We start from the raw sequence: 18760 nt of genomic DNA, 5'->3' as shown, positions 1-18760 counted from the left end.
GGTTAAAATAAAGCCTGAAAAATTTATCAGTCAGATTATTATTTAGTGTAACACACTGAAAACTTTTAGTCGGCTTACAGTTTGTATGGGTTCATAAATCAGTATGAAAATGAATGTTAGGACACACATGACAATTAAGTATTTGGCCAGTCACAGACCGACTGAAAACTTTGACTAGATTCACAATTTTCTTCAAAAATAATATGTTATTCATTTATTTGTACCAAGCATCTAAGCCCTGTATATAAGATGGCGAATCAGTTCAATTGTCGGCTGACTGTTTAGTCTGAAATGTGTCTTAACCGTCACAAATCTTCAAATCTAACTGTAGCAATATATACATTCAAAACTAACTAAAAAATCAAACATGAGACGAGACGATTAATCCAAAAAGGTTTATAATATTAAACAAAGTAATAGGACCTCATTTATTGCAATTTTAATGGAAAACCCATGTATAGAGTGATGATTTTATTTTATCTTGACGTGTTTGTGTTGGCTTTAGAAAAACGCCGCTAAAGAACTGATTAGAACCTTAATTAATTGTCCAATTATTAAGTTGTTCTACTTGTATATCGAGACTGGATTACTGACTATTTGATGACTTATATCCATATCCTTATTAATATTATAAAAGTGAAAATTACTCTTTCAGTTGCGCTACCACACCAAAAGAAATAAACCAAATAAAATAAAATTTGGAACATAGATAGCCTGAGAAAGGATGCTTATATCCTTTTTATCAGGATAATTGATAGATTATCTTAATTGTCATTAGTTTTATAATTTAAATAAGATAATAGCAATAATATAATTTGCAAAGTCTAGGATGTAACATAGAGAAATAATCTAGTTCTCAATTTGGTTCAAAGAAACAATTAATTTTTATTACGGTACCTAAGTGTTATTAGCGGACATTGTAGGCATTTTAACTACTTCTTAATTTATCTGACTGATGGAAATTGCCATTCACGCGAATAAACTTCATGTTACTAAAACAAGTTTTACTTCACATTAAACAGCCAAATAACTCACAAAGAATCAAATGTTTCATATTCACCTGTCAATCTTTCAAAACTTACCTTTTGTATGATCTTGCTAATTTAACAAAGAAATAAACGGACAAAGCCGGGCTGACATAGCTTGTATGTAGAACCATCTCCGGGCGTGGTCACATGTCGTTTGATCACTATCTTATTGAACACAAAGACTTGCAAACTCTTTTATATGTACAGGTTGTTATAAAATACCCGTAAAAAGAAAAGGGGTTAAATAGATTTACAAAAATCTTTAATTAACATTTGAAAAATTACCAGCTAAAGAGCTTATTCACTAAAATTAAATTATTTATAATAACTTCACAGAATGTTTCTATATTGATACCTAATGTTTGTGTATATAGCCAAAGAGCAAAAATATCCACATTTTTTTAAAGCACTACCTGAAAAAATACCATTTAAAGAGAAAAACATAACATTTTTCAATCAACTGTCTTACTTAAATTAAATATGTATACTACATAGTATTGTTAGAGATAACATAATTTCTTTGGGTCTATAGACAAAGATTAAAAATATCAAAATTAAGATCATTCACTTGGACATTTCTTACGGGTACTTTTGTAACACCTTGTATTATGTATTACGTGTGTATATTGGGACCCAATGGTCATTGTAAGCTATTGTGTTTTGACACGGATAAATGCAATCATGTAAGTGCTGTTTTGGGATGAAATTGAAGGATTGAAGGATGAAATTTCATTTTGTCATATAGGCACAAGTAAGATTTTACTTAAGCAACTCAAAGCCTACTTATTACTTGGCCGTAGCACTAGCATTTAGTAGAGCCTTATGACAACATAGCAAGAAGTTATTTCTAAAAATACTGACTCTTCCCTGCGGCTTGGCCCACGTCATGGTTCAAAAGTTGGCATGTATAGGTCCTTTTCAAGCTTTAGACTATCTACATAAGTACCCTATCATATCAGTTCAATATTATTTACGTGAAAGCGTGATAGACAGAGTTTGTGTCTTTGCACTCTAATCTCAGAAATTACTCATCCGATACATATTTTAAAATTTTGGATATCTGATGATCAATAAACTTACTGAAGTAAGAAATCTATCAAACCATACGTTAGTCTCTTGGTATATTATGTAATTTATTATGTTATGAAAGAATCGTTAACTCAGTCAAGATCAATATCAAGACTAAAAATATTATTATTTGTCGATGCATAAAATTAATATTAATTTCTCACAAAATGGCAGTGAATATATTTGGACACGGCGTTTTTACAACATTTGGGTTACCTATTGCAAAATATTGATGCATATTAATTAGTCCATTTAGTTTTAAGCATTTTAAATTATCTATAAATTAAAAATCTAGTGAATTTGTTATGTATTATAAATGTCACACCATAGCCAGTAAGTCTGACAACCAGTCTTACCTAAGGGTATTAGGCTGCCCGGGTAACTGTGTTGAGAAGATCAGATAGGCAGTTGCTCCTTGTAAAACACTGGTAGGTACTCAGCTGCAATCTGTTAGACTGGAAGTCGATCCTTAGGTACATTGGGAAAAGGCTAGGCAGATGATAACCAAACGAAAAAAATACAGCCAATTTTTTTGTGCATCTCAAAAATTTTGGCTAGGCAGATGATAATTGTCACACCAAACTAAAAAAATATAGCCATTTTTTTGTGCATCTCAAAAATGTTCAGTACCCAAGGTGTCTCAAAATACTTTTTGGCGCGATTCGAAAAAGCGCATAGTTGACATACAGTCGCCCCGGGTTTGCCTGCTCAGTCCCGATATAACTCATTCTTGCATAGTTCGTGTTGACGCCCGAAATTCGGAATTTTTGATGTCTGCCGCCGCGCGTTCGTCGCATGCACAGCGTTATTGACGCTAATTCGGTTAGAAAGAGCTGGTTTTTGTACAGTTGGGTTGGATAATTATTTGAATATTGTTTTGTGTTATTTTCATAAGCCGTTTTCATAAGTTTCTATAACTTTATTTACATTTCTGACTTTACTTTATTAACCAGAATGCACACATAACACGGTAGCAAAAGACTTTAAATCAATTAATATATCAATCTTTCTTTTAAAAATGTCATAATGTAGATACTATCAACATTTTCTATTGAGAATACTCTGTGTGTCTGTCACGATTTCACGCCAACACTAACCAACCGATTTAAATGAAATTTGGTACATAGAGAGTCTAGCTAGAGTCTGAGAAAGGGTATACGTTACTCATTATCCAGGTGTGGGAGACAGTTCTCTCTGGAAGTCAGTGAAACCTCGGGCACCAGCTAGTTGGACAAACGCGTTGAGTTCTCATCTACATTCTACATTTAGCGGGCTTTAAACCGCAGTTTTTACGATCAATTCCAGCTTAGCGATGCGATCCGGATTGCGATAGCTATGTAATGTGCTTTTAATATAACTGCATAACTTGTATATCATATGCTGTACTTTACATAGTAGGTATATGAGGAGAAAATCTTATTAATTTTTTAAAGCAGAAAAGTTGCTTTGATTTGAATTTGAAAATCTCAGAAAAAATAAATCACAAGATTTGAAAAAATATTTCAGTTTTTAGCGAAAAGCGCGACCTGCTGGTTACTTATGACAGCTATTATTTAAGGACTTTTGAATGATTAAATCTTGCTTTGTTAGCTAACATTTACATACTATTAAATATGTAGTGTATAACCAATTATAACAAGTATGCCCCAAATATTGTTAAAAAAATAAGAAGTACCTACAATTTTAAATATTTCTATCTTATTATAAGTTTATTTTAACTTTTTGAAATTAATGTAAATATTACATTTTAATTAATTCAATAAATTATAAAAAGTGATATACTACTACATTATATCTACTTATAACTTTATCTTACTTCTTAAACTTTAATATTCTGTCAAATATCACAGGATCCTTAAAACTCATCCACTCTATTAAGTGCTTCAAGACAAACAGCATCCGCTATTAATAATATTATTAGATAGAACAAGTGTTGGCTTTGTTGGAAGCATCCCCTAGTTTGAGTCCAGGTACTTCGGTTCAGGTAAAAAATACTTTTAAAGTTCGTTCCTTTTAGTTGGGATAGTGATGTATTCGATTTCGTGGTGTCGCATTTTTTTCGGATTTTGTGATGGTTTTTAAATATTTGAATATTTTTTCGGTAAATATTTCATTTTTAATATCTAGTATCATTGTAAGTTTCAGTAGTACATATAGGTATTTTGTCGGTGACCTAAACCGGTGACTTCAAAAATCACCATTTCTCAGTTATTAATTTTCTTTCTTTGCTATAGACCCCTATTTTTGTTAATTTCATATATTTTCTGATATTATTTCCTTATTCCCTATGTTATGTAATTATATATCAACATTATATGGCAACTAGAATCAACTTTATTTATATGACGTTCATAAGTGCTTGTGAAAGCCTAAATGAAATAAATGATTTGACTTTGACTTTGACTTTGAATATACTACTATGTATTATGTATAAGATTTGGGAACATTTATAAAATGTATGCGAACTGTCAAATGTGAAGTTACCTCTCATAAAATAAATGAATAAGTATTTGAAGCGTATACATACATGATAAAAAGAATTAAAATAAGTATTATTTCCCACCGATAATTATATGACATTCATTAAGATTTAATTAGAGCTAGACATGACGAGTATACGCAATTAATAATTTTAGTTTTCGTAATGACATCAGCGGTGCATATTTTAATGTCTGTCAGTCAGTCTTAATTAGCAAGAAATATAAATTTTGCCTTTATTTGAGTTGAGTTATATAGCTGCAATAAACTGCAAATTAAATATTTGAATTTGGCTAATGTTTTATTTGAAAATAAAAACAGATTTTAGCTAGGAACGTCTAAATAGGTAGTAATATTCTTTAATTAAAAGTCGATATAGCTATATAAAATATCCTTCTGGCTTTATCAACTTGAAGGTGTAAACAGAAAGAGTAGGTATGATTACATAACCACGTATGTAAAAAATCTAATGCATAATATTTGAAAAACATTAACCCACTTAAATATTCTTGAATAAGGTTCAAAAACCATAGATCACAATCCCGTCATCACAATTAAATTGACGTCACACTCAAGGTACATTATATCTTACAATATATTATGTAGCAGGATGTCTCTTAAGATATAAAACAATAGCCGAGTATTGAAGATTAAACCGGGTTCTTCTCGAGCAATAAGTAGGGTCGTAAAAATGGCGATTCGTGACCTTGCATATAAGTTTTAAGAACAATTAAGTTTCGATTCGATTTTAAGACAGCGAACTTTAGATTCTTATTTTAAATCTTGTTTTAATGAAAATTGTTATTAAATTATAGTTTAAATACGATGGTTTAAAAACCAGATTTACTTACGTAATGACGTAAAACTGAATTAAAGTCCAATTACTTAAGTCTAATTACCAAAACGACTAGATCTGATAAAAAACAGGTTTAATCAATCATCACAAACCTCATGAAAGCTTAACAAATCCTGGCAACACCAAAAAAATGACAAGCGCAATAAAAACTAGACTCCTTCCAGGCTGGAACTCAACCAGTATAATTTACAACATAAATGCACCAAGGGAAGTTAGATATAAAGTATATAAATATTCATACGAATGATTACGAATACTGTCTTGTAAACTAGTGTAGCAAAAACTAAATAATGTCACTTATCGAAAAGGAAACCCGTCTGGACCGCATATGTAATAATTATACCGAGTATGCATCATTCATGAATTTTCCTTTGGCGGACTGACTCTGGGAGTTCTAATCGATGGTAATAGACATAGTGAAATGTTGCCATTTGTAAAAATAGTGATCGATTGCGTATTGCTAGTGTGGCGACACATTTACTCTATGATTGTTTTTGTTTTATTGCGTGGGAAGGCGTGTGATAGTCTATTGTTGATAGATGATTTCCTTTTTTTTGTTATACTTATCATTGTTAATTAATAATTAGTGACACATCATGAGCTCATTACAGCATAAGAAAATGAAATGTGTCTTCAATACGTTGGCATTGACCTACACATGACTCGCTTATATCAATGTTATTATCAAACCACATAATTTTCTGTTCTTTAACTTTAAAATGTTCCTAAATTGGTATTTTTTCTTCACAGGTGTTAGTGACAATGTGTGTGCGGTGAGAGGTAAGAACGCGCGATGTGGCGCGTGATCACTTGCCTGCTGGTCGCGACCGCGGCGGCGGAGCACGTGCGAGAGTTCACCGTCCGAGAGAACGCCCGCGCCGGCACCCTCGTCGGACACCTCGGCGACGAGCTACCAGACGCCGCCCCGCCCTACACCATCGTCCCAGTCCCCGGCAGCGCCGTCAACGACGACCTCAGGATAGACCCCCACACGGGAGAGATCAGAACACGAGGCCCTCTAGACAGGGAGAACAGGGACCGATACGCTCTAGTCGCCATCCCCGCCAGCGGAGACAACATCCGCGTCGTCGTCAGAGTACTGGACGAGAATGACAACGCTCCCACGTTCCCCACCCCTGTCATGAACGTTGAGTTCTCAGAGAACACTCCCAGGGACGTGAAGAGAAAACTAAACCCCGCCAAAGATCAGGATTTAGGAGCATTCAACACACAAAGATACAATATTGTATCTGGAAACACTGACAATGCGTTCAGATTGTCTTCTCATAGAGAAAGAGATGGGGTCCTTTATTTGGACCTACAAATTAATGGCTTTCTCGACAGAGAGACAACTGACCATTATCAGTTAGTGATAGAAGCGTTAGATGGTGGTACGCCACCGCTGAGAGGGACTATGACTGTAAATATTACTATTTTAGATGTAAATGATAATCCACCTGTGTTTGCTGAAAGTAGTTATTCTGCAACTATCCCGGAGAACGCCACTGTAGGCACTCCTGTTCTTAAGGTATCCGCGACTGACTCAGACTCTGGTGAAAACGGTTTGATCGAATATTCGATAAACAGAAGACAGAGTGATAAGGAGAACATGTTTAAAATTGATCCGGAGACGGGTGAAATTACTGTAAATAAAGCGTTAGATTTTGAAACTAAGGAGTTACATGAACTTGTAGTAGTTGCAAGAGATAAAGGTGCTCAGCCATTGGAAACTACAGCTTTTGTGTCGATAAGAGTTACTGATGTTAACGACAACCAGCCTACAATAGACGTTATATTCCTAAGTGACGATGCTACACCAAAAATATCGGAGTCAGCACAGCTGGATGAATTTGTAGCTAGGATATCAGTTCATGATCCAGATTCCAAAACCGAGTACGCAAATGTAAACGTTACATTGAGCGGTGGGGATGGTCATTTTGATTTGAGGACTCACGATAACATTATCTACCTGGTAGTAGTTGCGTTACCATTGGATCGTGAATCTCGTTCGTCTTACACGTTGAATGTGGTAGCGACCGACAAGGGGTCTCCTCCCTTACACGCGTCTAGAATCATAAGCTTGAAGGTAACTGACGTGAATGACAATGCACCAGTGTTTCTCGAATCGGAGTACAAAGCCAGCGTGCCTGAAGCTGCTGCGCCCGGTACTCCTGTGGTTCAAGTATCAGCAGCTGATGCTGATGAAGGCGAGAACTCAGAGATACGTTACTCCTTGCTACCGACTCCGCAGTCAGATTGGTTCGCTATAGACGAGCGATCAGGGCTGGTGACGACGAGGGCTCGTGTTGATTGTGAGACCAACCCCATGCCAAGGTTGACGGTGGTCGCTCAGGATCGTGGAAACCCTCCATTGTCCTCAACTGCAACGTTAATAGTGACAGTGTTAGATGTGAATGATAACGAGCCGATCTTCGACCAGTCTTTCTATAATGTCACCGTGTCCGAAAACGAAGCTGTCGGCAGCTGTATTTTAAAGGTGAGTCTTAGAATAATATAGTACTTTACTTACTACTTAAGTTTATTCGTGTCTGTCTCATGTTTTCTTATAATCATAAAACCTTATGATGGATACGCTGTCAGTACCTAACCTACATTTTGCAGAATTCAAGCAGCTATATTTTAGCTTCAACATTTATTATGAATAAATTCATCTACTAAATACTATATAGCGGGATTTTATGCTTAAGTTTGCCATATCATAGGCCAAATGTGTGTCAGACACGATGAAAGGCTTACAGCGGTTAGTGAGAATTTGCAAGGCTTTTCCTCATTAGAAATATGCAAAACTGGAGGTAATTACTCCCAGTTTATGACAGTTCGGGTTACACAGAACATTTTAATATGAAAGGCAGTCGTTAATGTCGATGCTCTTATGTTGAGAATAGCTTAATTTGACTGCGTTTTCATTTGATAATTTTCCAAGTTTCCCTTTAATATTAATGTTTAGAGATTATTTAGATTTTTTAAAATTAAAGTTATAGGCAGTACCTAGGTTTTAAATTATGACACTCAAACAAAAGTTATTTACCTCGTCCAATGTAAATACTAATAAATTTATAATCTTTAAATCCCTTGTCGCATTATTTTGAAACTTTATTACCTGTCAACATTTCTATTTTGGATTTGCATTATTTCCTTGTGTTTTCAATTCAATTACAGTACGGTCGTAAATTAACAGATTGTTGTGTAAAGTTAGTTTTGACAGTAGCATAAAAATGTTAACTTGTCTCCAGTATTTTAATGTCGAGTACGTTTTTCATAATTTGACAGTTTCTTTGTGTAAGTTGACAGTTTAATTTGTGGCATATTTTGTTACTAATTCGACAATATTATTTTTTTATTTATTTACCATACATTTTTACATATACATTTATACACCATATCCAGCTTCTAACACAATCGGTTACTGGTTCCACTCGAGAAATCTAGTCCTACATAATGGAAAGTGAGAGATGTAGTTACATTCAGTTTAACTACTTTACACCGTTATGAGGGAAATTCGAGATGAAAAGCCTGCATATTATACTCGGATAGTTTTCCGTACCTAATTTAGCCTTGTTAGCTGGCGGATTTTAATCGGGCTAAGATATACAATTACAGGTACTTCTATATATTAACAACTTTTTATTGTGTAGCTATATACCCTTTTTAATTTGGATATTTCTTGATGGTATAGGTATTACATAAATATGACATAACGCATTTTGGCAGTGGAGTAAAAAGATAATTTTTTTTTTCTAAAATATAAGTTACACTCACAGTTAGGTAATTCAATTTTTAAACTAACAAAAAAGATACAGCTAAGAAACTTTTCTCTCAATTTTCTGATATACCAACTTATGACAAGAAAAAAAGCTACATAAATCATAGTCTAACTTGTATAAAACAGTGTCCTAATTCACAAACGCAACCATGTATTAACAAAACGGGACTACCCCATACAAATCCATACAGTGAAAGTCTTGATTACTAACAATTTGCCACTTAGAAACTATTGTACAACCAGCTTCAAAAGTCGCTGAACAAATCATTATTTTCAAAAGCGCCTAATAATCTCCCGAGCCTTTTCACAACTATGTTGAGGTCGGCTTCCAGTCTAACAGGATGCCGCTGAGTACCAGTGATTTACAATAAGGAGCGACTCAAATCAAATCAAATAATTTATTTCATTTAGGCCCTTACAAGCACTTATGACTGCCTATCTGATCTCCTCAACTCAGTCAGCCCGGCAACCCAATACCCCTTGGTAAGACTGATGTGTTTGACAACGTAGAGGGTCAATTTCTTAACAACACAATCGCCAAAATTTATTTAACATCCTAAACTACAAAAAAAGTAGATAAATACTCTCATGGGTCGTCCACGACACATTGTTAAGCATTTTGAAAAAGATGTAGCTCAACTACTTTTGAATCTGATTGTACAACCTTTGTGAAATGCCAAAGGTTTACAAATGATGATTCCATAGGTACTCCATTACGAGTCCATATATGCTAAAACGGGACATATAGGCATACATTAGTAGGCCCCAAATGGGCATTTGTGATCAAAATAACAGAGTATTTCAGTAATGTCTCGATAACCCTGCTTGTACTCGTTTTGAAAGAATAAGTGTAGGGCTGGATGTAATTTGCATTCTGTTTTCTATGTAGTAGTCATTTTAAAGGGTTATGGGTTACTGTTATAAAGTTTTTAGGGTCCCTGAAGCCAAAAGGAAACCTCATTAAATCATTTCATTGAAAGACTGATTTTCTGTTAAACCTACTGTTTTATTAACGAGTAAATAAAATACATAGAGAAACATCTGCCTTTTGAGAAATCGGTTGTTAAGACAAAACTGAACTTTAACAGAAGTCTGAAATTCTGTAGAGTTGTGAAAAACATATGGACATTTATTTTCAAGCATTCACCTGTAGAAGAATTGCATAGAAATTGCATAGAATACATCAAAACCTATAATCTCTATAATCATAAATGTCAAGAAACTCTATATTTAATTTCCGAAATTTGCCTATTCAAGCAGACTTGAGGAAAAGCTCTTACCAAAAGATGCCAAGTCATAATCGTTTTTGTGTTAAAAAACAGCCAATTTATATAGCTTTTGTACGTCATAGAACGAGTTTCTATAAGCGAAGCTCAACAAAAGCTTAAGAAAATGCGAGAGACAAGAAATTATGTTTATCCCGTTACAAAATTATTACGAAATACACGTTCATTCACGTTTGTGGTTTAAAAACATATTCGTTCATACATACGGCACATTATTCAAAGTTAATGTGTTCAAGACAGTTTTATATTACGCTTTCTGTGTTAACACGCCGTTTAGCCTCTTAAGTAACCATAAAATAGTAGAATTGCATTATTTTCTCTATATCGGCGCGTATTAGGTTTCTTTTTATTTCTACCGAATAGTTACGTGGAGTGTTAGGCACTTAAGGGAACTGAGAAGTATTGTACCTTGTTCGTGTGTGACCACCTTATATAATAAGGTTTTAGTCAAGTTCCCGCAATCTGTAATGAAAAATTTCGAAACGACGTTATCTTAACAAAATACCGGGGATACTGTACTCGTTCAAAAATACCTGTCGAAAAACTTGAACAATAAACTGGAGTCCGCAAACTCCGTACCAATTAGTTACAGCGGACAGATCAATTCCGCTTATCTCAACCGGCCACACCCGCACTTGACGAATTTGTCCACAGAAGAAAAAAAAAACTCAATTTTCATTAACTCTTATCTTGAAAACTCGGGCTTGGCTCGTAACTTACACAAGTTAATTTCTTTTAATATATTCCACGTATATTTATAAGTGGTTGTACATAAATCTATCGTATGGAGTGATGCCAGTTTGGGCGTGCGGCGAGCGGCATCGCAAATTGCGATCTAAATTGAAAATTAAACAGTCCAGGGCAAGACGGCCGGCCCGCGGCTCCCGCCAATGAGCGATTCGCAAGCCACGCATGCGCACGTGTGCCTATTCCGAAACGGCGTTTCTATTTTCAAATTCACCGTTACTTGAAAAGAGGTTTAATATCAAGGTGTTGAGATAAATAATGTAATATGAGAACATATCACTTACAGCTGCAAAATTACTTATAGCAAAGTATGTAGTAGCGAATACCGTGATTTCGTGGTTGAATTTATGATTGAATGTATATTTCATATTAAAGCAGAAATGAGAACATTGACTCAATTTATTTATGAGTCAGAAAAAATAAATTGCTGTGTCCAAAACCTTGCCTTAACAATAGACAATTATGAGAAAATCAGAAGCAAAATACGGGCCACATTTCATTTTACAATTCAATGAACTACAAATACCAAATTATAATGTCAGCCCAAATACAAGCGAACAGCGGCAAAATTATCAGAAACACCTTCCATTAATCAATATTCAGACCAATTAAGCAGAAAATTAAACAAAACCATAACGAACATTGCGCCACAGACTATAACAATTCACTTCCATATCAGATGTTAGTCTATGAATTCTAAATACCGAATGCACAATTGAATTGTTGCGTTTTTCGTCACCTGCCTCCTGGCGTCACGAGCTCACGACTAGCCGATTGTTATTTGGTTATTCACATAAACTTCTATGTGTTTCGCTTTTAATAGAGGTTAAGTATCGCTAAAAGGCAGACAAATGAACTTTGACTCTTGCCTTTGCTCGATTAAAAGAAACTTACTTTCTCTGTTTGTATTGTGGGCACAGATTAGCTAGAATTTTGCTAGCTGTCACTTTTGGCGCCAATTTTTTTGCGGCCCAATTTTTTTTATTTATTAAATGAAAATTTGACCAAAGAGGTTTATAGGTTTCTTATATTATAATTGTATGACCTCTATTTAAAATACAATGCATCAAGGTACACAATGTCCTTGACAAAGTATATTTTCAAGTAACTAAATAACTTAATAGTAAATAAGTACAGGTTAGGCAGCGATTAGACTTATTAAATGTAGGTATGTGGGCTTTAAATTATACTTGGCCTTTTCAAACATGAGTTTTGGGTCACTCAAATTATAATCAGGGGATCAGAAGACATTTTGTTTATATGTACAGACCTAGTAGCTTCTTATGCTTGATTTGTTATAGTGTATATTTTGCAAAATAACAAACATTTCTATTAAAAAAAAAAACATTTACAGTGAGATAGCAGACTGTAAAACTCTTTAGAATTCTATCTTCTGGAAAATTTATAGTAGCGTAATGCTACTAGTAGCGTTCGAAAGAGTAAGAACTAATGCCTCCTTTATTGATTTCCCGCCTATATTATCCGCAATAAAAATAACTATAAATAAAGCTTCAGATCTTAGTTTTTATGTGGCAATCTCAGCTGAACATCAGTCTTAAACCAGAGGAAATAATACTAAAGGCCAACGAAAGCGTGTCGTTCCACGCAGTTTGATGTCTCACAAGCTTACATTATAAAAAGTAGTTTGACTCATTCGAAATCTCCTTACAAGCGTTTGAATCACCTATAGTTCGGCCATTCAGAGAATGCGTTCCTGACACGTCGCGATTGAACTGACGACGTAACTTTGCAATGGCGTTGCAGTTACGATAAAAATATTTTTGCTGGTTGTTTACCGTTTTAACAATTGAGGAGCATTAAAACAACATTATTATATCAATAATCAATGAATGTAGTTACGTCGTCAGTTCAATCGCGACGTGTCAGGAACGCATTCTCTGAATGGCCGAACTATATAATTTTTTTATTAGATTTTATGTGAAATTGATTACAACGTAGGGTTTACCTTATACGTCTGTTATTACATTACTCTCTACATATTTCAGTAGCGGGACTGAGCGGGCCTCCAATAACCTGATAAGACGGGGCGGCCATATTGGATTCCGGTACGCGTTGCCATGGTTACCGCTTGATTGCGTGCGTAGGCGCATCAGGAGCGTATCGACATTTTTGCTCGGTCCCCTCACTAATGTACTGATTTAATAAGATTATTATAGTTCGGCCATTCAGAGAATGCGTTCCTGACACGTCGCGATTGAACTGACGACGTAACTTTGCAATGGCGTTGCAGTTACGATAAAAATATTTTTGCTGGTTGTTTACCGTTTTAACAATTGAGGAGCATTAAAACAACATTATTATATCAATAATCAATGAATGTTATTACGTCGTCAGTTCAATCGCGACGTGTCAGGAACGCATTCTCTGAATGGCCGAACTATAGTATGTAATGTTTGTGAATGTTTTTATGTTTTAATCCTAAAGTATCTGTCGATGGTCTATCTGTAATTAATGCGTTTTTATTTTTAATCTGTACCAGGCTTCCTTTTTTTAAGTTTTATGATAGACGTAGAGTTATTGCGGTTTTAATATTCAATTTTATATCATTTTTATTTATAAAGTGCAAATGTCGTTATGCTGGCTTAATCTGTGGCGGTATGCAGGAAAAGGTTGTCATAAAAGGCTTCTTTGAAGTTCACTATAAAATTAAAATTACATTATCTTATCTATGTCCGATTAATTTTATCTGTATTCAGCCAGTAATAAAACTAAGTGCCTCTCAATAAATCGGATGGGGCAAAACTTAAATAGTTGCTAAACACTCGAGGACAAGTTCTCTTATGGTTCACAGTCACGCGATACCGCTAATTATGTAACAGAATTAATTTATTACTCTAAACTTATAAACGAAAGGCTTCCAGACGAGTTTACAATTAATAGCACTGGCTGAATATTTAAAAAGTTTTACATATTTAAAAAAAAGTGAGGTTGCTGACTGATGTCACTTTTGACAGTTACTTTTTTAATGGCGCGCTATATTGCTGTTCTATTTTTTATTTTTTTGAAGTGTTACAATTACTTAACTCGTTTAGGTTCTGGTCATATTTCTGAACGAATTTTTGTTAGTAGTATGCCTTCAGCTTATATTACATGCTCAGTTAGGAATGCGATCGTAAAATCATAACGATTACAGCGAACAAGTCTAAAAACAGTGAAACTAAAACTTCATGAATCGATTACTCGCTAATGATTGTTATTAATAGCAATTAAAGCAATCAGCTGAATTATTACGTAACTTTCTATTTTCTCTTTCGATATCAGCGACCATGTTTGGATGCGTTCATCACGAACGCACCCAAACGTAACTTGTAACGTAAGTAAGTTTCTTAATAACGTTATTTATTAGTTTTTCGTGAATAACGTTGCGTGCACACGTGATAGACATTTCGCTAATTGCGAGCCATTTATAGCTTTGTGAATGTTAAATACATATTTTCTTGCTTATGAAATGATTTATGTAATTATGATTTCAATTGTAATTATTTCAACTGAAATTTTGCGGTATTTGTTTGAGAGTTTATTTGTGTTAATTGATGTAATGCGTTCGATATTAAATGAGACTCGATTAGTCAGTTTTATGTTTTACTGAAATATAATTATTTATTCTAAGGGCCTCGTGTTGGGGACTTGTAATAATGATGTTTTGCATTCTTAATACTAATGCAGTTTTGTACTAGAAAAAAAATCGTAAACGTAAAGAATAATAATAACCCTCGTTGTGTGTGGTCAGTTCAAAAACAAAATTATTTTAAATTCATATGCATTTACAACCAACTATTTGTGTCTTTATAGCATTAAAAATGCGATAATTAAAATAGTATTTTTACTTACGGCGACCTTTAAAGGTAAGGTTTGGTCCGAGACCGAGCGAAGCGGAAATTAGCAACATAATAGACCAGAATAACATCTTCTATTTCTATTTCTATAAAATTTTAACTAGCAAGCTTGTATTAATATAAAGTTTAATAAGCTGCAAACGTAGTCCTATAACTATTACTTCGAGTTAAATTATCGTAAAGTATTTTTCTTGTTTCGCCGCTCACATTACGGCTCGGGGTTTACGCGTCATAAAATCATACATTAAATTGTTCTCAGTGTCTCCACTCGATCTTAATGAAAATTTAATTTAAATGCTCCGTAAGTTATGTGGAAAAATGTAATCGAGAACGAATGTGGTCGAGGTGCTTTTAAGGCACTTCTTTGGATATTGATCGGTTTCAAACCATGTGTGGTTGATAGTTCGAGCTGCAAATATGCACCTATGTAGTTTTCTAATGGCATCGTAAAAAAGTGAAGATATTCTCAATGGCTAATTTATGCTATGTAAACTTTTTGGGTGATTATACTCATTTAAGGGAGTAGTACTATGAAATTGTATACTATTTTCGTCCGTTTTGAAGTTACAGAAGATCTTAAGGCACTCAATATGGGTGCATGTAGTATTTGTTTACCGTTTTAACAATTGATGTTTTATGAGTATGTAATATAATATCTCATAAAAGTCTAAAATAAACTTTTATGCCCTATGTACATAGTTCGGTTTCATTCGGGTAGATTCCTTTTTACAAGCTGTTATTCGCCATTATAAGTGAAGCAACAAAATAAAATTCACAAAGCGTTGTATTACGGCAGCCATTTTTACTGTATTGAGAGTTTTATTGAATAATATCAGACTAATAAATATAAAAATATTAAATTACTTACCTATATTTAATGTTTATTTTTCTGTTGTAATGAAATGAGAACACTTTTGAAGTGAAACGACTTTGAATATAGAGGAAAAATAATGTATAAAGGAGAAACTTATTAATATAATAACGAAAGTTATTAATATAATATAACTTTATTACTTTAAAATATAAGTAAATTACTGGGATAGCAGCCACCATATGCAACTCATTATCTTAAAAAATGTATAAATTATCGACTCCACACAATTCTTTTTCAACTTGTCAATTCCGCACGATGTAATTATTTCTGACCTTTTACAAAATGTGGGTTTTCATTATCACTCGTTATTAATAGTGTAATAATAATCGGGGGACAATATATTGCTTATATACGATTGGTCACATTACTTAACAGCCTATAATTGCTTAAATTGATTACTTAAATGTGCTTCGTAAAAAAATGTTAAAAAATTATAAAATGGCCGCGAATGTCTTGTACTGATTAAAACATTCCGAGGCAAAGATTTTCTCATTCTGCCTATTATGTCAGTCACGTCAACGCTCATTTTCTATCACGTTCATCACTGATTGCAAGATTGTCAACCTCCACACGAAAGGTACTTTGTAGTAATTAAACGCAATCCTATCTCAATGAATATTCAACGCTTTATTGATGTTAATAAAAGGATTTTCTACTTTTTTTTATAAAACCTCGAGCCCAGAACGTCTTTGATCGATCGCGCGTGGATTGACTCATTAATTTACTTAGTATTTTATATGTGCTGCAGCTTTCAGTTTTTATTCTAAAGGAGTATCAATACCGAGATTATCGCTTTAGATAAATATGATCTTGAATGGACATCAATTTCATAAATCTGTGATATTTTTTTGTTAAGTCCTTTCTACCTATTTTTTTTAATATAAACAAAGTATAATGTAAATAAGCATGCGATTACTTACATTAACGTTGGCTGAATGTTGCCGCTCGTACATTCTTGTTTATAAAAAAAATCAAGTTCTCGATTTAAAATTCAAAATCTTGCTATTCCAGCGATCACGACCTATAGTTGTTTATTTACGGTGCATTGCAAATGAAACCTTAACATGTTTATTTTAGAGTAGATTTTCTTGTAATCTGTGAAGTTATTTATGTGTGTGTTTAAGTATATAATAATAGAGGTAGTGTAGAAGATGGGAAAGTAACCTGTCACTGCTTGGGCTGTTACGATCATTTAAAGTCAACTTACTTTGCTTAACTTAACAGAAAAGGACATACTTAAACTAACATGCATGTACCCAAAGATATTTTACCGTCGTAGCGTTGAAAATTGTGCCAGGTTTACCATTTTGTTATGCTTACGTTATTTTACGATATGCCAGAATATGGCCAGAATATAGGGTTCTTCTATTCGCACTGATATTTGGGGGGTTTCATCTTTCAACAAGAAGAGAATTTTCTTTCTAAAGATAATCCCTCTGAAAATATTGCTTTTAGTTGTTTATATAATAAAAAGCAATTTAAAAGTTACGAGTGGCTCTCTATCAAGCTCTTCAGGAACGCATTAGATCTGTATTCAATATAGTGCATACCAACTTTACCGATAGTTTTATCGATATATTTCAAAGTTAAGCATCACCGAGTTCCATACATGTTATTTCCACGCATGTCCGGTGTGTTTAACCATCGTTCAATATAGCAAAAAGATTGTCTTACGAGGTACATTCCCACAGTGCATTGGATGTTTTTTCCTAGCTCTGACTAGGGCTGTGTGAATTCGTATTTTTAATTAACGTTATCGATTAACAATGTTGGTGTCACAGCACTGGTTGCTATTTTCTTCTTTAATGTGGAGCTAGTTTTTCTTCGCCATGCTTGATAAGAATTAACAAAATGCCCATTTCAAGTTGTATGTTACTGGAAATTGGAATAAATACTTCTTATAATATTATTCGATTTGAATTGGCCTTTTGAATAGAAAATATATCCAACAATTTATTCCTCAGTTAGAAGTTAACTGATGATTGAAAATCGGTCGTAAAACTAAATGCTGCGCTGACTTTTCTGTGATCGAATAAATCGAATAAAATTAGTCAAAATAAGTGTGTGTTCGATAAACTGATTGATATAGATCACTTGATTGAATGTAGTTGCAGCAGGAAGCCTGTTTTTGCATGTATTATGCAGATAGCCAAGTTTATTACCTTTAATGTGTTTAGCTAAAAGTGGGGTAAAGCTTATCTTAGGTGCTAAAGCATGCTTCCGGGAAAGTAGTACCTACCTATCAAATAAATTGTGACTGCAATAAATGCTATATGATGATGACCATCATCATAATTATTATTATTTAGATAGGTTATTAAAGCAGCGATTTCCTCGCAGTAAAAAGTGGAATAATATGCATCGATTATTTAGAAGTAAAAAAGACACAAAACGTTCCCAGGACATAAAATTATAATATTAAATTACCACATTAACTGTGACATTATAATGCGTGGAATGGACTGATTGATTGAAACGTTTCGAGCGCTTATTTTTTTTGCTATCCAAACCTTGACGATTTGAATTCTCAATTAGCATAAAATAATATTTCTATCAAAATATGCAATAAACACGATAACAAATCACAGATTTGCATCTATTAGGTAAATTCTGAAATGAATGAAGATGAATACATTTTATTTACAAATATGGTTGTCATTTTACGGAGCTGCCACATTGAACGGTAGCATCAATTGAACAATAAAATGAAGGTGCATCCCTATAAATCCTGAGTCCCAACACATCATTTACTCGACTTCGCACGTGGAGGGCCGTGTCCAAT

General features: G+C 33.9%; 1 protein-coding gene across 1 annotated transcript in view; it reads left to right on the top strand.

The window, feature by feature from the left end:
• The window catches only part of LOC124630154 (protein dachsous), a 308331-nt gene that overhangs the window by 2304 nt on the left and 287267 nt on the right, over positions 1-18760 (top strand). The window contains exon 2 of the mRNA XM_047163891.1: positions 6181-7927. Coding sequence (XP_047019847.1) covers positions 6224-7927 — 1704 coding nt within the window. The 5' untranslated portion in view covers positions 6181-6223. The remainder of the gene's footprint in view (positions 1-6180; positions 7928-18760) is intronic.

Source organism: Helicoverpa zea, chromosome 4 (genome assembly GCF_022581195.2).
Source record: "Helicoverpa zea isolate HzStark_Cry1AcR chromosome 4, ilHelZeax1.1, whole genome shotgun sequence".
In the NCBI taxonomy this organism is placed as follows: domain Eukaryota; kingdom Metazoa; phylum Arthropoda; class Insecta; order Lepidoptera; family Noctuidae; genus Helicoverpa; species Helicoverpa zea.
Note: the sequence above shows the minus strand (reverse complement) of the source record. Positions and strands in the feature narration are given on the sequence as shown.